The 25,507-nt window shown below is 43.8% G+C and overlaps 1 protein-coding gene across 1 annotated transcript; it reads right to left on the reverse strand.

Moving 5' to 3' along the window:
* Nucleotides 1-371: 371 nt before the first annotated feature.
* On the reverse strand, nucleotides 372-25,037 carry VAMP2 (vesicle associated membrane protein 2). Its single transcript, XM_089479819.1, has 5 exons — nucleotides 24,936-25,037; nucleotides 9,144-9,264; nucleotides 4,586-4,744; nucleotides 3,687-3,738; nucleotides 372-3,104 (listed from the first exon to the last, which is right to left on the reverse strand). Coding segments are annotated over exons 1-5 (351 nt in total). The 5' UTR covers nucleotides 24,938-25,037; the 3' UTR covers nucleotides 372-3,087.
* Nucleotides 25,038-25,507: the final 470 nt, after the last annotated feature.

Consider the following 25,507-nt stretch of genomic DNA (forward strand, 5'->3'; position numbering starts at 1 on the left):
CTTTACTTAAGTCAGGTAAATGTTTGTGCTAGTGGCAAAATACAGTTTTGTAGATTTGTCCTGTCAAGCCCACTGTACCCTTTTGTCTTTTTCGTGTGCAACACTGGCAGAAAGAGTAAATCAAAAATTCACCAGACAATGACAGCTTTCTTGGGCCAGTTTTTAATTTGCTCTATGGCCAACACGGCTAACCCTGACTTTTGTATTTTTATTTTCGGGCAGAAAGAGCATTCTCTTAAATCAGAGAATTACAACTGAAAGGGCGTCCCATCCCTTGCCATGCAGAATCATCCCGGAGAGAAGCGGGAATGCTCTTTTGCTCCAACACAAACCAGGTCAACCTAGAAAGAAAAGACAAGGAAACCAAGAACTTGGGCGTTCTCCACAGAACATTCATTTATTGTACTTTGTTTTTTGACTTCCAAATTTCAATACATATGTTTGGTTTTCACAGCATAGTCTCTCCCAATTCTGTCAGCATGAGGTCCCACCCCTTCCAGCAAAACCCAGGCCTGCTGAGGAAGAGGGGAGGGGAGAGGAGGAGGACTGGGCAGCAGACATTAAGGAGCCATCTGAATGCCCCTGATCCACCAGGCCTACTTTCAGAGATTGGGGCCAAAGGCCAGTCTTTTGGGGCTCTCTTTCTCCCCTTCAAAAGCCCTCATTCTTTGACTTAAGTGAGGAAGTGGGAGGGAGAGACTGGGTCCAAAGAAGCTGGACAGCAGCAGTGACACCTGCTGTCCAGCTAGAGAACTGCAGCCCCTTTTCCTTTCCCCTATCCTCAACGCACACCTTTCTCCACACAATATATGGAAGACGATGTGTCAGGGACCTCCACTACCACTATCACAGCAGCTCTGTGAGCCACCTCAAGCGTCACCACCGCCACCACCCTCCCCCCTGAAGGCAGCCCCACCTCAAACCTCTTCCCCAGCAGTTCACACTCCAGGCTCCCATCCAAGAATGCAGTCCCCACCAACCCCATCCTTGGCAAGGGAATGGAATAGGGGAAAGCATCAGCCACCAAACCGCCCAGCTCCCTTGTCCCTCCTTGTTGGGAGTGAGGACGGCCTCAGGCTTCTGCCTTCATCCTTATTCCAGCCCCTTCCCACCCCCCACAAATGCAACACTCCTTGTCCCACCACATGTTCTAATCACTGCCAGCAAGACGCTCAATGCACAGTCTTCCCTCCAGACTGGCAAGGGTGTCCTCCAAGTCTTCTTTTGCCTTGATGCCACAACATTTAAGGTCGCACCTCTCCTGGGGCTCTTCTTGGAATTCCTTGGCCTTTCAAGAGAGCAATCGGTACAGAGAGAGAGAGAGAGAGCGCTGACAAGGGAGAACCATTCCTCCCCTCTTTGGGAGAGAAAGGCGAAAGAGACGGGATGGGAAAGAAGGGACGAGGGGATGGGGTGGGGTGGGGGAGAGATGTACCAAAAAATGTTTTAAAAGTCACAAGTTGCTGACGTTATAAACAGGCCACAAAAGATGGCAGTCTGTGCTACACAAGGGAGTCGGAGGGTCTCACTCGGCACAATATCACAAGTACTACGTTTGCAAAGTTGAACCAGCTGGTTTGGGGCAAGGATAGAAAAGTGGGGCTACAGAGGAGGGAGGGCTGTTCTCGAAACAAAATTACACAAGTCTCCCCCCTCTTACTCAAGTCCACACACGTAACATCTCCTAACCCCACTTTGCCTGCAGTTTCATCCACAAATAGAGAGAGCAGACACAAAAATCATTATGTTACTACAGGGTACAGAGGGAGAGACGAGGATATAACACATTCATCTAAATGTAATCCCCAGGGCCAGGGGAGGAGCGCACCTTTTCTAGCCCTGTGGATTTAACTGTAAGGCTCCCTGCCCCCCCAAAGTTAACCCCCATCACCCTATTCCTGTATTATACGACATCAGATCTGGAGAAGTCAACAATGTAACTCCCCCCATCACTTCTGAAAGGAACCAAAGCCTTGATTCCCCGTTTCTAGCCCCCCAGCATACACTCCAATTCCCTATAGATAGGCAGTGATTGCAAGGAAAAGTTTAATAGGTAAGTTATTCTGGGAAGTGGGAGCAACTGCCCCTGCTCTCCCGCTCTTAAAAACATTGCCTCCATTACAGAAGAGGTGTGGAATGTACATATTATTTATTACCTTGTTGCGTATTTTGTTTTTTAAAAAAGAGGCAGTTTCATTGTAGAATTGTACTTATGGCAAGAAAATCAGTTGCCTCTGCCTTGTTCAGAGGGGGAGGCGAGGAGAGGAGATGGCTGTTGCAGTAACTCCATAGGCTGGCTTCCCCTCCCCACAGTATCTGATGGGGTTGTAAGGTGACTTTCAAGTAGACACAGCACAACTCCAGGAATGTTACAGAAGATCACAAAGGGTGCTGACTCCCCCTCTTTCCTTACACTGAAAGAGGAAGGGGTTGAAATTAAGGAAGGGTGGGCAAAGACACTCATAACACCCAACCCTACAGCCCAGTCAAAAGTCACAGGCAGCAAGGATTAGGTGCTTCCGAGTAGGTGTCTTAAAATTTTGGAAGAGTAGGGGATGGGCGGAAGGGGTCTACAATTCAAGACAGGCCACTATTCACCATTAGCATCCAGTTGACAATTTGGGGGCAAAGGAGGGGTAGGGAGTGTTTTAAGAGCCCACCTAATGGGGAGAAGAGGAAAAGGAACTTGAGGTCACAGGAAATTATTGGTCCTCAAAGATTTCAGTTAGAAATCAAGACATGGGGGGGAACACTGTCAGACGTTAGGGTTGACAGAAGAGAGAGCAGGTGAGATTCCATGACACATGGAAAGTCTAGTAATAAATCTACAGACAAAATATATTATATTATATTATATATATATATGTATAAATAACAAATCAGGCTATTTACAGGACACCCACACGCAATGCACACGCACGCACACACACGGGGGAAGGGAGAACTGGGCAGGGGGTGTAAGGGGTGCATGGAGGGAATGAGGAGGGGCTGGAAGATATGGCTGAGATCTAGAGGAGGGGGGAATGCTTCGCCCCTCGTGCCTCTCCCGGCCGCTGCTCTTGGATGGAAATGGCTCCATGTATTCCACTAGGTGCTGAAGTAAACTGCAAAGAGTGGGGAGAGAGAAAAGCAGAAAAGGCTGGTTAGCACCCTGGGGAAGGCTCAGCCATCCTTACAGCACATCACTTCGAAGACTTTGCCATCCGAACACCCACAGCAGCCCTGCCCTGAGAGCTGGGTAAATGGAAATGAGCCCTTCTTTCTGCAGAAAAGCCTCCCTCCACATTTGCTGACTTGAGTGTTTTGAAACAGAATGGAAGAGTGTAACTATTTTAGAAGGAGAGAAATAAAATTGAATTTCCATGGCTGTGTCACAAAGTCTGCAGGAGGAGGTGGGATTTGAACCCAGACTAAGCATCACACTGGACAGGGCAGACAGTGCCTCTCCCCACCCTGCCATGTGCCCATACATACATCCACACACCATCTCATTCCAGCACGTGGCACTCACCAATGATAAAATAAAATTGAATTTCCATGGCTGTGTCACAAAGTCTGCAGGAGGAGGTGGGATTTGAACCCAGACTAAGCATCACACTGGACAGGGCAGACAGTGCCTCTCCCCACTCTGCCATGTGCCCATACATACATGCACACACCATCTCATTCCAGCACGTGGCACTCACCAATGATAACGATCAAGACAATGGCGCATATCACCCCCAGAATTATCATCATCTGAAATTGGAAAGGAAGAAAGAAGAAGTGTGAGAGCAGGAATTGGTAAAAGCAGCAATAAGACTGCAGCTACTTGCTGGAGCCAGCTATAGAAAGGACACTGTATACTGTATATACCCATGCATAAGTCTAGAAATTTAGTCAAAAAATTGATCCAAAAAACAAAAACAAAAACCCTGAGCTAACTTATCCATGGGTTAATGTAAATATTGTATTATAACTCTTATCTTTTAAAAAAGGAACCATCCCCTGGTGAAAGGCAAGAGTGTAATCTGACACCCCCCACCTCCAATCCATCCAACCTTTAGTGTGAGCACAAACAGTTATACCTGCTGCAATTTTCTAAGTTTTCTAGCATTGTTTTCTTCTGCTTTGTCCTTTTAGATTCTTTGTTATATGCTCCTAGGTTTTACCCCAGACTTATCCATGGGTCATATCAAAATCTGTTAATTTTGGCCTCAAAATCCTGATTTATAAATGAGGTCAGCTTACAGTCAATTATATACAATACTAAATAAAACTTATTTTAAGAGAGATACTAGGGCTTAGCCTTGTTTGGAAGCAATGCTCTCAACAATGGAATTTTTTGCCCTTTCTCAATTTCCTGCTATTTAACCAGCAATTGAAAATCTTATGTTCAGAGGCTGTGTCTTCCCCATTCTGTTTCCATTTTTCCAGGGATGAACTTGAAATTAAATTTAAGACTCCAGTGCTGAGCATTCCAATTAAATCCCAGGCAGCCATTTTGACACAAGGACAAGGATGTCATGGGGCACAAGGACCTCTGGCCACAAACTAAAATCTCTCTCCCAGCAGGTTAGGATGAAACCCTTCAAATGTCATTTACCTTTAGGTTCTTCCACCAGTATTTGCGTTTCAGCTTGGCTGCACTGGTTTCAAACTGGGATGCTCCAGCCTGCAGGGCGTCAGCACGGTCATCCAGTTCTGAGAGCTTCTGATCCCTTTCGAGCACCTTGTCCACATTGACTCGCATGATGTCCACTACCTGAGAGGGGGAGGGAACAAAGACGTATGGAAAGAAATTGTTCAGATGTATGGGCAAACATATACAATTGCCAATTATGTCTAAATGGTTCCTTTTGGTGGCCATTTCCTACCAACAGTCAACAAAAAGGGAACAATCCCCCCAACCTTTCATGCACTAAAGCAATAATCCTCAAACATTTTACTCTTGTGACCCCCCCTTTACATCTACAACAGATGTCCCCCTGCCATGTAGTGTATGAATAAAAACATTTTGTTTGTTTAGCGTGCGTATTTTAATTCACACATTCACGTATATTCATACTTTAACATCTTATAAGGAAATAACTATTCTCCTCCTTCAGGCAGAGGCTTCAAGTGCCCTCCTTGCCTTTCTCTTCATCTCCAGGACAGAAAAGATTTGGAAAGGATCAGGACCGACAAGTCTTTCAGAAACTCTTGTGTCCACCCAGCGGGGGTCCTGCACCAGGTGTCACACGGTGGAGAGGGAGGTGGGACTACTGGTGGGCAGGACTTCCAGTGGGACTTCCAGGACTGGAGAAATGGGCAGCTGCATGGCCCGGAGCAACACCTGCGCAGGCCGAAAGAGCGCCTGCGGGGAGCAGGGGGCCAACCAGGTGTCACCCCCTCTTCTTGGGTGTCATCCCTCTCTTTTGGGGAGTCACCCGGTGTCTCCTCCCAAGTGATGCCACTATGTCCACCGCACAGTTTGAGAACCTCTACAATAGAGGATTTCATGGTGAAGAAGATCCTGTACCAGGGGCCTCTTCACACTTTTCCACAATAACTACCATGGCTGCATCCTATGGAATCCTGGGATTTACAGTTTAGGGAGAGTCATTTAAAATTCTCAGCCAGAGAGCTATAAGGCCCAGATTCCACAGGTTGCTGCCATGGTTGTTAAAGCAGAATACAGCACCATAATTGAGTAGTGTTGAACTGGAACCAGCTCCATCTGGAAGATAACCTCATCCCGACTCATGTCCAAGGTCAGCCTGATGACAAGTCCTCCCACACAAGCTGAGAACACAGGAGGGCAGGCAGCTTTTCTCTTGACTGCAGCTAAGGACAGATTTCTTTCTACAGGCTATCACTTTGCTAACGTAATAATAATAATAATAATAATAATAATAATAATAATAGGGTTTATTTATATGCCGCCCAATCACTGGGAATCTGGGCAGCTTACAACAGAGGGGATAATAGACGGTTCCCTGCCCTCAGGCTTACAATCTAAAAAGACACGACACAAAAGGAGAAGGGAATGGTGGGGGGGCGTCAATGCAGTGTCTAATCTTCCTCCACCTATTTTTACCAGTTTAGCATTATGGTTTTATGTGGCATTATAAGCTGTTTTAAATACAGAGACTGGAAAAAAGGAGAAATAGGGTGAACATCTTATTAATAAAGAATGTAGGGTTTGACTGGTTGACTTTTTAATGTTTAGCCTGGAGAAAAGAAGGTTAAGAGGTGATATGATAGCCCTGTTTAAATAGTTGAAGGGATGTCATATTGAGGCGGGAGCAAGCTTGTTTTCCTTCCTTAGAGGTCTTTAAGCAGAGGCCAGATGGCCATCTGTCGGGGATGCTTTGATTGAGAGTTGCTGCATGGCAGAATGTGGTTGAACTGGATGGCCCTTGGGGTCTCTTCCAACTCTACGATTCTATGATTCTTTAACTTGTTTTAATTTGTTGACATGTCTAATATGTCTTTAATGCCTGAAATTATTTTAATCTATTTATATTGATTCCACTTATACACCACCCTGAGCTCTTGTGATGTAAGTGGGGCATTCATCTTTTAGTTGATAAATAGATAAGCAAGCCAGAAGTTACCCAGAAAATCATAATTGTTACCCAGTTTGCCTTTACACAAGCCCTGAAAAGTAGGCCACAGCGGGGGCTGAAGGCTCCCTTCAGAATGGGATGGTAAATTCTGCTCTGAGTTTTAAGCATGAACTTTAAAGGAGCCTTTAAACTGTTCCTGTTTGGGTGATAAAGTTTAGCACCTTAAGGAGACTGGGCTAAAACTCAAGACACCCTCAACATGGAAGCCACCAACCACCACTGATAGGCTACCCCTGTGGAATAACATTTCAAACATGACACTGTGCCTTCGAAACACGACAAACCACTTTATCTTTGACTCCTCTCTCCTCTTAGCCACAGAGCTTGAAAAAGTTAATTTAGGGGATTAAAACGCTCAGAAACTGGAAAGTTCTGAGCATTGTGAACTCCAAAAACAACATTTCCAAGCTCTGCCTTAAGAGGGGCAAGATAAGGAAGATATATTACAAGGTGCTTTGAGTTTCTAGGGTAAGGTAGAGAAAAATGCCACCAAATTTTTAAAAGTCCCTGGCTCTCATGTTGAGATAATAATCACACTTCTCTCTCTCAGCATTCAGTCTGAATGACTCAAGCTAGGATCTCACATCCCTACCTGTACAAGTCAAAGGAAGAAGCGCAGCCCTGTGAGCAGACCACATGCTTGGCACAGAGAGGGCCCCATCTATCCTGGCATCTCCAGTTTAAAAGGGTCAGTGAAGAGATGATGGTGAGAGGTCTGCAAAGCCCCTCCTAACAAAAGGACAAATCTAAAGAGTTTCCTAAATATCATCATCCATGTTCTAAAATCTAAGCCAGTTCTGTAACGAGATGAGATGAGACCTGCGGAATCAAACTGGAGAACTATAAATAGCCCTGTATCTTGTTTCCTGCTTTCAATGGAGTCAACTGAATGGGAGACTGCCAATGAAGACCAGGTGTTGTAGGTATTTCTTTGGATTTGTTAAGCATTCATTTATTGAATGTATATGCCACCTTTCTCCTGGGATACCAGTGAGCTTACAACAGGCAAGGCACAAGGATGACAGCTGCTTCTCTCTTGTGTTCTCCAGCAACTGGCATTGAGAGACATATGAACTCTGGCTGTGGAATCAGCTAACCCGCCCCTTTACGTACTTATATTCTGTCCTTCCCCACCGGAGTGCAATTCAATGGGGCTTATGGAATAAAAAGAAACTCAACTAACACCAAAAAATAAAATTAATAATAATAATAACATAATTTTAAAGCACATATGTTTTATATAATGAAATTTCTGTTTTAGTGCTTCCCTGTTTTTAGCCTCTGCTTTTAAACAATCAATTCCCATGCGCCTGCTAGCACAGAAAGGTCTTCTTCACCTGACAAAGAATGGAATGCACCAGCCTTGCCTCCCTGTGAAGGTCCTGGAATAAGAGAAGCATTGTCCAGATGAGGTTTGCCATTGGCTTCTTTTAGGCTGAGAGAGTGTGATTTGCCCAAGATCACCCAGTGGGTTTCATGACTGAGCTGGGAATTGAACCCTGGTCTCCAGAGTCATAGTCCAGCACTTAAACTACTACATCATGCTGGCTCTCACATTAAAGCCCAAACTCATCCCAGCATTAAAGCCTATTAAAAACACTTTTTGAACCACAGTTGGAGAAAACTCTTAAAAATTGTATGAATCAGAGATCATGAAGAAGAACATGAACAACTGAGGGAGTTGGGTACGCTCAGCTTGGAGAAGAGAAGACTGAGAGTAACAAGACAGCAATCTTTAAATATCTGAAGGGGTATCATATTGAGGATGGAGCAAGCTTGTTCTCTACTGCTCCAGATGCTGGGACTTGGAGCAATGAATTCAAACTACAGGAAAAGGAATTCCACTAAAAATTCCACTAAAAATTCGGAAGAATAGACTGCCTCTGAGGGTGATGCACTTTCCAACTTTGGAGGTCTTTAAATAGACATTAAATTGGCATCTTTCAGGAGTGCTGCAGTTGTGTAGCTGGTTTGGATTACATCCCCCTTGCACTCCCTTCCAACCCTTAAGACTCTAAATATTTATGAGGAAAATTATTCTATTGTCTCCTTAGAAGACTAGCTTATAGCTTTGGAAAATTTACTCAAAATTTATTATCCTATAACAGTAATTTTATAAAACTGCTATTTTGTGATTGTTAAGACAAACCTATCACAGGGTTTTCTGGGGCTGAGAGTGTGTGCCTCACCCAAGGTCACCCAGCGGGTTTCTATGGCCAAGCAAGGAATGAGACCCTGGTCTCCAGAATTGCAGTGGAGAAAAATAACTTTTCCTGATTCACACATGCACAAACACACATAAAACAAAAGGGTTGTAATCAAATAAAAATGGACCAAGACCAAGTTTCTTAAACGTGCTTTCTTCCCAGACGTGCTGGACTACAATTCCCATTACTGGCTTTGGTGGCTAGGAGTGATGGAAGCTGCAATACTTCTCACGAACACCAAGGTAGGGAAGGTTGAAGTTGATTTAACGGTGTGGGGTGGGGAAAGCATTTATGCTACACTTCCTGCCCACTTTATTCAGAAGTAAAGGCACCCACTGCTCCTCACCTCATCCACTTGCGCCTGTGTTTGCTGGAGCCTTCTGTTGCTGGTGAGGTTGGGGGGTGGAGGAGGAGGGCCACCCCCCTCTCCTCCGGCAGCAGGGGGTGCGGCAGCAGCAGGAGCCGACCTGGACGGGACAGAGAGAGAGAGAGAGGAAATGATCATTCCCACCACTTCAAGATAAAATGAAATAACATCTCTCAGGCTACATTTTTATAGCTGGTCTTATGGAGCTCAGTATACTACGTGAGAATGAAGCAATATATGTAAGTCACAACAACCCAAGCAGGGTGGATGTGCAGGGTTCAGGAGTCAATCCCCTGTAGGCCATAACATGTACCCCTCCCTAAACACACACAACACAAGCCCCCCAAACTCCATTTTATTCTGTAGTCCTTCTCAAAACAGTGCCAGGAAGTGATGCAACATCAATTCCTGACACCATTTTGAGAAGGTCTGCAGGGGGAAAACAGAGGTATTTGGAGATAGTATGGGATTGTGGTATATTTACCCTGGTGGCGCAGTGGGTAAATGCCTGTACTGCAGCCATTCACTCGAAACCACAAGGTTGCGAGTTCAAGACCAGCAAAAGGGCCCAAGCTCGACTCAGGCTTGCATCCTTCCAAGGTCGCTAAAATGAGTACCCAGACTGTTGGGGGCAAATTAGCTTACTTGCTGTTCACCGCTATGATCTTTGGAATAGCGGTATATAAATAAAAAAAACAAAAACAACAAAACAACAACAATATTTGCAGAGATATTTCTGTGTGTTTTGACACATTTGGCAGGCCTCTTGCATGCTTTTCAGGCAAAAAGTGTCTGAAAGTTATTTTAAAATTTGAAGAATCAAAGAGGTTATGAGGGACTGATGACAGGCTTCATGGCCACAAAGTAGTGTCCAGGAGCTTAGAACAATTTCAGATAGAGACAGAACAGAAGAGTGGATGGCTTCAATCCATTTATGCCATCTTCCGCTTTCAGTACAATTTAAAGAGGTAAATTTGGTAAGGAGGAAAAGGTCTTGAGAAACCTCACAGTTCAGTGGAGACTGGTGCCTCTACATGTCCTTCATGCAGCCCAGAACTGCAACTACCACCCCAGGTTTTTCTGAATTACAATTCCCAGCATCACAACGCCTGTGTTGGCTGTAGGATTCTGAAGCTCTAGTCAATTGGAGTAAAGATTCACAAGCTCTGACTGAGTACAACTAGCAGTACATTGCAAATGAGAGAATACAGACCAATCCCAGAAGCTGAAGATTTTACAGGTCCTCAATAAGTTTACAATAAGTAGACTTTGATTTACTTATTGTAGACAGAAATGTGCTTAATCTGGACCCATTGTTTAAACCCCTGGGACCAGCCAAAAGGCTCACAGAGCTGTTGAGATGATAAAAAATGAGATAAACTTCCAGAGGAATAATCTCTCCTCAATAAAGTGTTTTGGATAATAATCTTGCAAGAGTAACCAAAAACTACCTCACTGGGTTTTTGAGCTGATAAAAATGGGATAAACCTCCTGTGATAAAAGTGTTGAATAATAACCAACCAAGGCTAAAAGCAGGGGTAGGCAATCTTTTTGAGCCGGGGGCCGGGTTGCTGTCCCTCAGACAACTGGGGGGCCGAAGCCAAAAAATAAATAATTAAATAATTTTTTTTAAAAAAAATTAAATATATAAATAAACCAGGACAAATGTAGGACAAAATTTTCAAATGGAAGACACTTTTTTTAAAAAAATGGAGGACACGCAAAAAAATTTTACTGATTTTTTAAAAAATGTTAATATAAATGCATGTTTCTGAGGCTTCTATAGACAATTGCTCCCCAAAGGCCCCGGCAGCAATCGGCGGCAGGACTGGGCTGGGGCCGGTCCCAAGGCCTCGCCGGGCCGCATCCGGCCCACGGGCCGCAGGTTGCCTACCCCTGGCTAAAAGTGTTGCAAAACAAATTGTTACAGCTGAATCAGAACTTACAAAAACTGCTAGAGCCATCTTAGAAGCGCTCTATTTCCCCATACAATGCAGGTAGGTAGAGAGGTGTGTGTGTGTGTGTTTTGTTTCAAAAAGGGCTCCTGCAGCCAGACACATGCCCAACCTCTAAATGCAAGGAAACCTTCAAGAGCAAGGCTTTCAATAATATCCCAGGGGTTCTGACGTCTGCACTAGCATCTCCAATGCATTACACAAGCACAAGCGGCACAGCCTTTCCAGTGGTTGCCCCGTGGGTCTGAAATACAGGTGATGCAGCAGGTCCTTTTCTTTGCTGTATTTTAGAGAGAAACTGAAAACATTCCAACTGGCTTTTAAAGTAGGAATGAACAGATTTCATGCTCATGAACTTCTTTTGCCCTCAATCCCACCCAAATCTTGAAATCCACCTACTGGAGATGGGTGTGAAAGATACAATCTTCAAATTAAAGTGTTCTGAAACCAGGATTTTGTTTAATTCTTTGAGACTTGTGTGTGTGCACCTTCAAGTCACCTGTCAACTTGTAGCCACCCCACAAATCTCATCAGGTTTTCTTAAGCAAGAATCACTACGGTGGGTGTGCCACTTCCTTCCCCTGAAATAGAACCGACAGCTCTTGGTATTCATTGGCAGTCTCCCATCCAAGTACTAACTAGGGCTGACACCGCTTAGCTTCCAGGATCAGATGGGATCTAGTGACAAAAGCTTAATTTGCCATGTACACATACATCAGATTCAATTTATTTCAGTATGGAATTTGTGGGACCTGGTCTAAAAGTGCATGTAGTACAGAGGCCTGTTGCATGAAGAAGGCTTGTTGCTCAAGCTCAAAGCAGGCCTGGATTTGGCCAGCATGTGAATGAAAAAGACACCAGGAAGCCCCTCAAATTCCATTACAGAAGTGATGCAAAAGGAATAAAGTATTTTAAAGCACAAAGGATAGACAGCCCCATCTATTACTGTTCTTGTGCCTGTCACTAACATAGTCTTCTTCCATCAGTAACTGCACCTCAACAGGTATTCCTTGTTGTATACTTTCAAATCATTTCCAATATATGGTGACCCTAGGCAAACCTATCACAAGATTCCTCTCAGGCTGAGAGAGTGGGAGTTGCCCAAGGCTACCCAGTGAGTTTCTATGGCTGAAGGAGAATTTGAACCCTGGTCTCCCAGAGTCTGAATCTAACACTCAACCCACTACACTTTCACCTTGGCTCTCTTCCAAATTATACTCAACATTAAACAAAAACTAAGCAAGTGCTGTGTTTACAACAAATCACATTTTGTGTGTCAACTACAATACCCAGAGTCCATGCAGACTTGATTATTTTTAAGGGGCAACATTTTAAGCATCTTTTCTTTTTTGTTTATAGGCTCAAGCACAAGAAATCCGACCTGCATCTATTCCCCACCTCAGAGGGTCCAGCCGGGGAGCAGAACTATAAATACAGTGGCAGGATAAGACAAGGAGGTGCGTTATTAGAAGCAGGGGGATTAAGACCTGGACAGAGTTACACAAACCAAGATTAGCAGCAGAATGGCCAAGCTCTGCAGACGTTAGACAGCTTAAGAACTGGCACTCTGCAGGGACACCAGCCTACAATTCCCACAATCCTCCAGCCCTGGCAGCTCAACACATTTATTTATTTATTTATTTATTTAATGCCCTGTCTAACGCTAAAAAAGCAATTAAAGAATTTATAAAGTTAAAAATGTTAAACATTAAAACAGATATAGCTGCGTTAGTCTGTAGAATCAGTACATAAAGAGATCTTGCCCCTTTTGAGACTAGCTGCCAATTTATTTATTTCCTTTAGTCTCAAAGGTGCTACAAGATCTCTCTGTGTACAAACATTAAAACAGTACAATGTGACTTTACATTTTTAATTGCACAGCATTTAAAAGCCCAACTTTTGTCAGTTTGAAAAGGCCTGTATTTTTACCTGTTGCTGAAAGGTGAGCAGGGATGGGGGCCATCCTGGCCTCAAGTCTGGCAGCAGCCCACCAAGAAGGCCCTCTCTCTTGTTCTCACCAAATACGCCTGAGAGAGCGGTGAGTGATCTTGGGGCTCTAATGGGCTCATAAATAGTGATACAGTCCATCCAATAATCTGGACTCAAGCTATACACATTTAGAGAAGATCAGGTTGGATTATAGCTGGTCTGCAGTGTCAACAAAAATGATTTGGTCATCTGGGACAAATGGAATTCCCAAATACTGCAACCTACAAAGACTGAAATGTTCTGTATAAGAAAAATAAAGTTTATATATATAAAAAAACCTGAAATGTTCAAACAGGAGATGAATTACTATGTGCTCTGGTTTCATCTGTACACAGCAAATGGTTCATAATGTTCTAAATGTGCACCCATCAAAGAGATCAACTTAGTGGATGGGATTTTGGGAGATGTATCTGAAAGACTGAGGAATCCCTGCTGAGGGACTCTCACATTGTCTCAAAACAGTAACTTTTCCAAGCACTGGACACAAGATGAATGAATATAACAAGGAGACTCCAAAGATGTCTTTACTTCCAATCTGAGGTTAGACAGATTACCAAATCAGGGGTCTTTCCACACTACTCCATTACAGTGGGCCCTTGGTATCCACTCTGGTTTGGTTCCAGGACCCTCCGTGGATACCAAAATCTGTGGATGTTCAAGCCCCATTAAATATAATGGCATGCATAAACAGTGTGTGTGTGTTTGTGTGTGTCTCACAGTGAAATGGTATCCTTTATGCTAACAACTCTAAATATCCCTCCTTAACCTGTATATCCCAGGATTCTGTAGGATGGAGCCATGCAAGTTAAAGTGGAATCATAACACTACAACAGAGTAGTGCAGAAAGGCCATAGGAAAGGGTTAAGCAAATACAATGCACCCGTGCCATATGCGGGTGCACTATACACAGCTTTCAGCATACGCTGAAAGCCGCAAGGGAGCCTGCGGGAGTGCGCGGGGCGCAAGCGGCGGCATGCCCCATTACTTTCAATGGGGCTTGAGCATACACAGGTTTTTTTTATGCGGGGTGGTGGTAGTGGTCCGGAACGGCTCCTCCATGTATAAAAAAGGCACACTGTCCTTCAAATTCCATGACAGCATCAATTTCTTTAGTTCTCAATATAGGAACCAAAATAAAGGAACTTCAAAAACTTGGATTTCATCAACTTATTCTCCAGAACATATAGGCCTCTTTCTATGTAAAAACCACCCTCCAAAAACCCAAGGATATGGTTTGTTGAGGTGATCCTATGGTTTAAAGGGTAACTTTTTCTCTTCTCTTAATTTTGAACTCCCCCCCTTAAGATTATACACTTGTCCCTCGACATTTCCGGCTTTGACTTTTGCAGATTTGATTTTTCATAGATGTTATTAATATGTTCTCTCTAGGAATATCTAGATCCTTCAGCACAACTCTATGGCCAATGTCTGGCAGATGTTGACCACAGAGTTGCACTGGAGGACCTGTCCTAAAAACAACCTAAAGAGGTGTTCTAACAGTGTTCTGTTATTTGAGGTTTGTCCACATTCACGGGGGTCCTGTGCCTCTAACCCCACCAAATGTGGAGGGACATGCGTAGTGCCATAGTGCAAAAGTATCATTTCACCTTGTATCACTGTAACTCTTTTAAAAAAAAATTAAAGAGAGGAGGAAAAGAATGATATTTATTTCTGATACAGTTCAGAAATAAAAAGAAATCAACTCAAAGGTGGGGAAAAGTTGCAACTGGTGCCATGAATTGCCAGAAAATAGCCCAGGGCAACAGAAATCCATTTTTTTTACAAAACAAAACCACAAGAACTACATTGCACAATCCCATGACATGTTTGGCCCTTTGAGGAGCCAACAGAAAATCCATCAGGAGAAGAAGGATGAATGAAGTGTTTATAAGAAAGACTAGGAAGCTTCCCTCCCAAAAGCCCCATTCCCAAGAGGCTCCTATTCTCTGCGATGACGATGATGCCATCCCCGTCTGACAAAGGCAGTCACGCTTTGCAGGGATGGAAGACAAGTGTCTCAGCCAGGATCATCCGGTCAGAGAGAGAAATTGCTCACTGAACAAAAATGAGAAGAGCTTTCAGAGGATGGCACAGAATAATTTAGAGGGTTTTTTTTAAAAAAAAAATTAAACCAAACCAACAATGTTTTAAAGAGGAAAATCAAGACCATAGACTGCAGCTTGGAGACTAAGAAAAAGACAGAGGCCTGTTACAGACTGCCAAAATAAAGCTGCTTCAGGTTTCTTTGGAGGCATGTTGTTTAAATGATTCATGCACCCTATGAATCCAGAAGCTGCACCAAAGCTGTACTCCAGTGCTTAGGAATGGAGTGTGGCTTTGGCGCAACCTCCGGACTCTTAGGACCCATGCATCATTTAAATAGCATACCTCCAAAGAGACCCGAAGCAGCTTTATTTTGGCAGTCTGTAACAGGCCAGAGAAACACCGAGGCTATGCTCTTTCCTGACTTTCCTCTCCCCAAAATGTATGAGCCAAAGTATTTCCAGAGTACTAAGAAGGTATGAAACATAGGAGAGCCAGTGTGAGGTGGCAGTCTGAGCACTGGACTACAACTCCAGAGATCAGGGTTTGATTTCCCGATCAGCCATGGAAACCCACTGGTGATCTCAGGCGAGTCACACACTCTCAGCCCCAGAAAACCTTGGAATAGATTTGGCTTAGGCTCTCCAAAAGCTGGCACACAACAACATGAAACATAGTTAAGATGCTGTTTTTTAATTACATTATTCAGTCCAAAGACTTGGCAGAATCAACCCATCATGCCCAGAAAACTGTTGTTGTTATTTGCCACCAAGTTGGTTTTGATCTATGGTGACCCTACAAATGAGAGACATCCATGAACCAAAGTTATCAACTGCCCAGCTCAGGTCTTGCAAGCACAGGGCTACATCTTCCTTAACGGAATCAACCTACCTAATGTAATGTGATTGTTTCTGCTCCTACTGCCTCCCAATTTTTCTAAATGTATAATAGTGTTGTTATTTGCTGTCAAATCAACTTCAACATAAGAGACCCTGTCTTTTTGGCAATCTGTGGTAGCCACAGAACTCTCCCCCAGCACCACATTTTAAATGAGTTGATTTTCTTCCGATCAGATTCGTCTAGTGTCCAGTTTTCACAACCAGACGTAGGAAATGGAAATACTATGGCCTGCATGATTCTGACTCCGGTACTAATGATTCCAAAGCTTTCTCTGGCAGAGCAATGATGATGTTATTAGAATAGAATTAATGATGTTATACTGCACTCTGAACATTAATCCTATATTACTAATAACATCCTCACTGTTATATGGGGGGTGGGGGAGAGCAGAGAGACAGAAGGTGTTGCCACAGAAGTCCACACTTGAGATTCCCCCCCCCTTTAAAAAACAAAACAAAAATGTCCTGCTCTTTAAACATTTTAAGATGGGGATGAAGAACGTGTAGCCCTTGAATCAATGTAGGACTACAACTTCCATCGTCCCTCATCACTGGCCATGCTGCCTGGGGCTTAAAGGAGTTGCAGCCCAGTATCAGAAGAGTTTTAAGGCTTGACAACTGGTTTTTAATACACCTTCATTTTGACTAAGGCTGTAAACTGTGCCAGAGATTCACGTGATGAAATTTCCCCCATCTCAAACGTTGTGCAAATAAAGGTCAGGCAATCATGTTAGGATTCCTTTCCCTGACTTGCTAGCTTTCTATAAACAGAGAATATATTTTCTTCATGTAGATGCTGTTTCCCCTTCTCTGTCAGTTGTCTGAAATGGTACAGTCCCACTTCAGGGTCACGTCATGTGTGTCTGTTTAGCATGGCTAATGGCTGGCAAACTCTCTGCAGCTGCAGAAGGGGCCAGATAGTGGAGGGAGGACTTGTCTTTCTAAGGGGAAGCAGGCTGAAGGGTTCAGTGCTCTGAAGTGAACAGTGAGACAATAAATTATACAATGTAAGATAGCATCCATAAACGCTCACCCCTAATCTGCCAACATTTCAAGAGACACAGGATCCTTCCCCCTGGTACTAAATGATGAATTTATGATGAGCATCTGAACTCCTTACTCTTTCATTTCAGTCAGCATTCATTAAAGACAGCAAAAGATATCCTCCCTGTATTCAGCGTCTGTCTCCACCTTCCTATCATTCTTGTTTAAATTTTAACGTCAGACCCAAGACTGAGACAGGATTTGCAAGGAATATGATAGTTATAGTGTAACAGCTTCATGGCATAAGATCCAGAGAATGCTTTGTGAACTGAACAGGAAACACACAAGGTCATGTGTGTACTGGGCCATTCCATTTCAGCCAGCACATTGCCAGGAATCTTGAGGAAGCATTATGCTGGCATAATTCTGGATTATGCCACTCCTTGTATTTTTTCCTATGCTTGCATAAGGAGGTATTCCTCTTACGCAAGCAATTCCCCTTTTGTCCACAGTGTAAGTGGACAATTTAGAGTGATCTGATGTGTGGAAAAGGCTTCATCTATCTCCCATGCACAAGGAACAGCCACAGGAATGGCCACTGAAGAGGCTGAAATGGTCACTGAAACCCTGGTACTGCGTAAATACGCTTACAGAGCTTTATGTTCTATTGGTGTTGAACATGATTTCAACTTGCATCTTTCCAGAACAAACATGGATGGCAGGACATTGCCACCCCTATGACTTCAAGCGAGTGGCACTGGCCAAAACAAACCCCGCAAAACCCAGTGGCCTTTTATAAAAAACCCATTTTAGAAGCAAGGCAAGATAGTATCTCATTTACTACAGCCTAGATCAGGCAAACCTGGTCAAGACTCTTTCCTAAGGATCTATCACAAAGGCAAGCTATTCTGGATTTACACCAGAGCAGCAATGAAACCATCTCAATATATAACAGTGTGATACGTTGCCACCCAACTAAACATGGTGGTGAAGATTTCTATATTGCTTGACAGAGAGCAAGCAGAATGAAAAACATCAACTGGAAGAGAACACTCAGGTTGCAAGGAATCACAGCCTGAGGGTGGGATGGACTCTGGAATACCTTCTACCACACCCAGCAAGTGAGAACTACCTTCCTTATTGCTGTGCAAGCTTGTCTTCCTGTTTTGTGCTAGACAGTACTAGCCTTGCAGTGTTGTTGTTGTTTTAAAACCCTGTTTGGAGAAATCTATGAAATTCCAAGTCACCAGTCCTCACAATCGGGGAGAAAACATTGGATGGCACATCTGTTCCCCACCCACCCACCAGCACTCGCTTCTTCAAAAGCAGCTTTCTTCAAAGCAGGGACTGCATTTTGGATATGAACGTTCTGCCAATTTAAGACTTATATATATATATATATATATATATTCCGGAACTTCACATTAAAAAGCCAGAAGGCAAAATTAAAAAATTTCCTGCTGACCTCTGTACCCATTTCCTCCCTTGTGCCAATTATTCTATTATTCACAGAAGGAGCAGAAGATGTCCAAAAGTATTTGCTCAACACACTAACAAGAGACTCAACATGGCATCAATTATTATGGATGATAGGAGCCAATGCAGTCGTGTACTTTTCAGCCCTCCATGTATCTATGGAAAGGTACAGAGAAATAGAAGAGGGATCCTAATTCTGTATTATCCCAGTACATGTTTTGCACGGAGAAGGTCAGAGGTTTGATCCATGGCACCTCTAGATAAACAAAGATCAGGAAAAAAAGTGGTGGGGAGAACCTTCTCAAACACCCTGAGACACTATTAAAACAGAGCAGAGCTTCTTAAGCAATCTGATGTAGGGAAATGGTAATTTTTAACCCTAATGTGCCAGAGACCAGTACTATATATCTGCCCACTGGCAACATTGGTTTCTCCAGGGAGTGGCAGCTAATGGCTCATGGACCAACACTGGTTCATGGATTACCTCTTTGAGCCGCAGTGTGGTAGACAACAGTGGAGTCGGAGGAAAAATAACTGATATAACTTCTCATGTGACTTAAGATCAGAAATGTTACCTTCTTGGACCATATCTTTCAGAATCCAGGGACCATATTGGCTGGAAGATTATTCTATACAGTTTATAATCCAAAACAATAACTTTCACAAATTCTCCAGAGGAGGGAGGATCCCAACATTCATCTTGGTACAAAATATGCATTAGGAAGTGTGGCGCTGCCAAGATTTTTTTAAAATGGCTGCTGATAAGCACAAGGAATTCATTCCTCAACTGAGAGACTCACACAGACATCGTTCATGAGTCAACAGGGACTAAATAACCAGGCTGCTAGGGTAAATATATATAACTACATCTAAAGTGAAATACTTTATATTAAATACTTTTTATACTAAAATGCCTTCTCCAAACAGCAACTTCCAAACATGCGGCACTACAATTCCTATTATCCCCAGCCACCAACAGAAAGCTGCATTGTACTTTTGATAAAGGCAAGAATGAAGGTTGAAAAATAGCTCTCCTAGGGTGAGCAACAATCTCTCCCAGGCAAGCAAGACTACATGTGAACTAATTCCCAGAGAGACTGCCTTGTTGTTGTGCTTCAGGATAAAAAGGAAGGAAGCAATCTTTGGGCATCTTTAAGACTGATTTATGGATTCCTTTTATGGATTCCTGCCCCAATCCACAAACTCTGAAATAAACTGGTCAGTCTTAAAAGATGCCACACAGGCCCCTTCCATCTCTGAGCTGCTAGGTCTTCTGGGGTTTATCTGCAATGGGGACAGACTTCGCACAGCTTCAGACCACAAAAGAAGGTGACTTGAATCATCATCTCCTGGCAATCCCTTTGTTCATCTGGAAGAGGCAAGGTCACAGAAAGGATTGGGAGGAGGAACAGTGAAAGAGCCTGGAGCTTGACTTGTTTACCAACTGCTTCAGAACAAAAGGCTTTGTTTGTTCTCCATTACAAAAAGCCTTGGACTTTCTCCCCCCTCTGATTTGTTTAGGGTTAAGCAATTTGCTGAGGTTTTATACCAAGCAAGGTACATCATCTGCAGCCTTGGAAAGCCCAGGATCCAGGGAGCCACACAAGCCAGGAATGACTGCATCCAGGGAGCCACAAAAGGTGACAGCTAAGGTAGCAAACACTCTCAAGGGCTAGTAACTCTGGCAAGCTTATCTGTCAGGCTTTTATAAGGTGGGAGTCAGTAGGCAGAGGAAAGGGTGTTCATTCAAGTATTTCCCTTCCTAGAACTGCCAGAGGGAAGCGCAGCCATCCCTCCCATTGCCTTCCCAAATCACTCACTGGCTAAAAGAAACCCGACTGTTTCTAAGAAAAATGGGGTTAATAAACTGAAAGACAAGGGAAGAAATAAAAGGGCTTTCGTAAAGCCAGAGGGAATTATTTGTTTCACAGACTAACCTACTCTTCTTTATTTAAACCAACAGGATCCAGACACACGCCATGGAAATCCCTAGGATAATTCAACTCCTCCTTCTAGGACTGGGAAAATATTTTCAGTCCCAAGCCCTAGCATCAGAAATGTTCGCATTCTCAGGTTGCTAAGACTCCTGCAATTTTGATCTATGTTATTCTTTAAAACCCTGATGACTTTCTGCTGCAAGGACAGAGCAGCCATTTTGGACTGCCAGCGTGATTTCAGCAAAAAATGGAAAGACCAAAGCAGAAGCAGGGTTTCTTGAAGAACAGATACCTCTAAAGATGGAGGGAGAGCTAGGAGAGAAGGAGAGCAAAGACTTCCCAACACAGAGGCCATCTCTGGGGTAGGAAAGTGGTCCAAAGAGGGAATGTGGCTTCAGATGGGAGACCATAAGGCAAGATCACCAAGGAAACTAACAAACGCTTAGGAAGAGAATGTCAGATTGTATGACTGGGTTGCATTCCCTCCTTGTAAATATGTATATAGAGCAGAAGTGAAAGGGAAAGAGATGGAAAAGATAGTGTTAAAATAGCTGGGACTATGGGAGACTATGTGTCCCCAAAATGGCCATTTTTAAAAATTTATTTATATCAATCCAGGATATTTCATTGGCTTTTAGTGTTTTAAAATGGTGAAATTTAGCTGCTTCAATGGTAGCTAAAATGGTACTTTTAGCTTTTTCTTCTATGGTCCAAAACACACTGTGGAAATAATCCATCTTGAGACCGCTTCAACTGTCCTGGCTCAATGCTAGGGAATTCTGGGAACTATAGTTTTGGGAGACACTTAGCTTTCTCTGTCAGAGAGCTCTGGTGCCACAACAAACTACAGTTCCCAAGATTTCCTAGCACTGATCCAGGGCAGTTAAAGTGGTCTCAAACTGGATTATTTCTGCAGAGTGTTTTGGACCTATGTGAACCATGGCTCTTTCAATTCAAATGCTAAACCAGCTTTCTCCAAGCCAGCAGTCTCCAGAAATTGGACTACAACCTCTATCATCCTCACACAACTTAGTCACTGGGGTGGTAGAGATGAGGCTTGTAGTCCAACACAACTGGAATATACCCAGTTCAGGAAATCTCTCCAAGACAAATCATGTCATTGAGGAATCTTCCAATTAAGCAGGAAATTCAGATCAATAGGTATGTGTATTTTTAAAGAAGATTGAAGTGACTTTAGCAAAACCAGGTTAAGAAGAGGGAAGCTGGTGGCATTTTATAGATCAAGTATCTCCATATGTTTTAGAGGAATGATATGTATACCTACCGGTACAAAAAAAGGCTAGTCAAATAAGAAAATTAAAAGTAATTTAAAAACCAATATAAGTTTATTCTTTATACCTGTAGGGATTTTATTTCTTTTCCAAACCTTGTTCCCAGAATTAAGCAGCTGGACAAGGTCACAACAGCCCCCAAAAGAGAGAGGAGGCCCACGTCTCCCCAAGACTTGGCATTTATGCTTTCTTATTGAATATATGGTCTCTACATAGCTGAAAATCTCCAGCAAAGTGCAAATAAAATCAGTTTACAACAGTTTAAAGGCAGCTAGCTAGATTTGCCCAGAACACTATATCTCAAGAATGGCCAGCCTTCAAGATAAAAAAATATCAACGGTCCCTTTAGCATCCACCCTTCGCCCTCAAAGCAATTCAAGAACAATGCCACTGCGCATGTGCAGAATGCATTCTACTTCCCTATAAGTACACTACAGGATTTCTGTTCTGGAGCAGGGTCAAGGCAACCACCCTTGAACCTTTTTTCCCCCTGTTTCTTTTAACTTAACCAACAAAAGCTTTCTCAAAAGACTCTACCTATGTGCTATATTTCCCCTTACCTACCTCTTCAGGGAGTGGTCCCCAAACTGTGCTCTTTAAGGGATTATGGACTTCAGCTCCCAGAATCTCAGGCTTGGCCAACATGGCTGAGGCTTCTGGAACCACTGCCTTAAGAGATGCACCCCATATTCTTCAAGTGCACAAATGCAGTTCCAAACCACACGTTTTGGGTGTGGGTTCTGTATTACATTCCTCCCAGGGGAGGTTAAGGGACATCTGCCTCTTTCTATCATCCTTCTGACAGCAGGCAAAACCCCTTTCCATTCAGGCAGGCCTTTCCCAAGTGACTGCCATAGTAAAGATAAAAGGTGTTTTTCCCAAAGGGATGTGCTGCTGGATGTTTTACCATTTATCATCTGCGCTGGGTTTCAAATTTAATGTAGGGTTTTAAGATATATTTATTTATATAATATCCAGCTTTGCCCCCAAAGCAGCCATTTCTCAAGATTATAATTTCATCTGCACTTAGGTTTTTAGTCTAATTTATGTACAAACTAGAACACTTTTTTCATTACACTGCGCAGAATCCTAGGGTTGGAAGAAAAATGGCACATGAATGAAGCAGATCAATAGGAATTCAAGGGCGGGGGCTGTTGTTCCAGCAATCCCTCTTCTTTCTGGCTGATTTGCCCGTCTGGGTTTCTCTTTTTCTCTCTGTTATCTCCATAAGCTCCATGCTTGTACCTGAAGCTCGGACCCCACCCTCACCACCATTTCTCAGCCTCCTGTATTCTTGTTTTTTCCACTACAAGGGCTTCAGACAGGAGACAAAATGGGTGAAAACCCATCTCTCCATAACCCTCACTTTTAAAGGGAATAGAAATGGAGTCATCACACATGTATCCCTCACAGTATCTCATTATTGGTTCCCCCCCAAAGGGTGCCATTTACCATCATTTGCCTTCTCCCACTCCCACCCCACCCCCCAAAAATACCCACAAAGGAACAAACTGCAAAGGTTGAATGGAAATCAAGGCTGTCATATCGCCGGCGGAGAGAAAAACATGGATATTTTTAGCGTCATCCATCTGCCTCTTCTTGCGTGTTTGCAAAATCTAAAAATACTCCATGAGGTAAAGGAGGGGGAACACACCTGCCTTAAAAATGCCCCCACCCACCCCCCAAAAAATCCTATTTCAAAGCCAGTGGGGCTACTTCTAATGACTACCAAATAAAAAGGTTAAAAATGGAAAGGGGGAAAGAAAGATCCAGCCATTTTCATCCTTTGAACTGACCATGCTTTTTCTAGCCTCCTCTCTTGCCTCTTTCCACTCCAAACCATCGGGATTTTTGGCTTTCACAGCTGGAGGGGCGATATTTCAATAACATCCTCACCCCCCCCCCCCCATCCGCCTGGACCTTTGGTGAAATGGGGGCAGATTCTGATCTCAATGGGAGGAAAAATCCCTATTTTCTTTCTAGTTTTGGTTGTTAAATCCCCCTTTTTACACAGCTGACAGGAAACCTGTGAAGCCACCCCTCCTCGCAGGTGTTTCCATAGACAGAAGGGAAGGGTCACAATTGGGCATAAAAGGCCACTTTTCCTTCTGAAATCTGACATATAGATAGATAGATAAATCTGATCAAGGAAAATAGCCCCCTCCTCACAACAGAGTTCCCCGCCCTAAAATGAGGGAGGGACCCTATAAAAGGACCTCATTTATTCCTGTCTTTTACTGTATTGTACTATAGCCTCTGTGATGTGGATTTGCTTCAAGGAGGGAGGGGGCACAGTGGGGTTATTTCATTGTATTACAGGGTTTTTTAAAACTAACATAAGCCGCCTCAATTCTGTTGAAGAGGCGAGATAGATTTTTATGATGATGATGATGATGATTCTTGCTACTATTTTGCATGAATGTTCTCGCCTTTCCCAGGGAGATGCAGCAGGGCAGACAGCTGGTGCTTTCCCCCAACATCATCAGCCTCTTTCCTTTGCCAGTTCAGAGGCAGACATCGCATTCGCTTTGGAGAAAGGAAAGGAGCATTCATTCAAACCCCTTCCACGAAAACAAACCAAGCAACCCAGCCTTGCATTCCAGGAAGCCATCCAAAGCCCCCTTCCATCTTTCCCAGCCTTGATCCCTCTTCCCCACAGCTCTCCTTCCACAAAATCGCCTTAGCTTTTCGATGTGTGGGAGGGGGAAGACACAAAAGGGACAGGGTCGGCCATTTCAAAGCAGGACTGCAAAAGGGCTGCAAAAGCATAGGCTCGCCTCCTCTCAATAGGGAGGTGCATTGTTTTTAATGGGGGGAAGGAACAAGAATCCCCCCTTGATCTCTTATGCATAATGCAACAGGGAGGGGTTCCTTGCACCGCACCTATTTCCTTGCAATGACCGCCTGGTTGCATCAAATATTATGCATAAGAGATCAAGGGGGGGGGGGTTCTCTTATGCATCATGCTTAATACAACTGGGGCTTCATTGCACCGCATCGATTTCCTTGCAATGAGCCTCCTCTTGTTTTTAAACACAGACACAAAAGGAAAGCAAAGCAAAGGACGCAGGCGAAATCTGCAATTGCGTGGGTGTCTTGGGGGGGAAATGGGGAGGGGGAACCTGGCACCCCCCTCCAGGTTCAATGCTGCCCTGCTGCGAGCATTGCAAGACCCCCGGCTTTCTGCATGACTTACATCTTGGAGGGGCTGGAGGCGCTCAATGGAAAAGGCTCTGCGCTTCAGCTTCAGCTTCAGCTGCTGCTGCTGCCTCGCAACTTGGGTCCAGGCGGGAAGATAGCGGCCGGAATGCTCCACATCCGGGCACTTCGAGAGGGGAGGGGGAGGGGGAGGAGGAGAGCGGGGCTCAGGAAAGGAAGAGGGAGGAGGCCTCAGCCCACCGCCGCCATCTTGGCCCCTCTCTCTCTCTGCGTTATGTGGGGAGATGTGGAATATGTGGTTTTTTTCCCCTCACAGCATTTCTGTTTTAAAATGGAATTCCTTTTTCCCCTTGTAGGGAGGGAAACCGACTCTGTCCTAAAGAGAAAAAAGGAGGGAGAAATAATAATAATAATAATAATAATAATAATAATAAAGCACACAAAAAACAACAACACCAAAAACACACCAGGCTTAACTGAGAACGATTAATCGTTTCCCCCATTTAAAAGTGAGGGAAACACAGATACCACCAGAGACTTAAAGGAGGGACAACACACACACACACACATATCTGTACTATAATACAGATATGTTTTACCTCCGTAACA

Source organism: Sceloporus occidentalis, unplaced genomic scaffold (assembly GCF_023333645.1).
Source record: "Sceloporus occidentalis isolate IW3139 unplaced genomic scaffold, rSceOcc1.0.p SCAF_14, whole genome shotgun sequence".
In the NCBI taxonomy this organism is placed as follows: domain Eukaryota; kingdom Metazoa; phylum Chordata; class Lepidosauria; order Squamata; family Phrynosomatidae; genus Sceloporus; species Sceloporus occidentalis.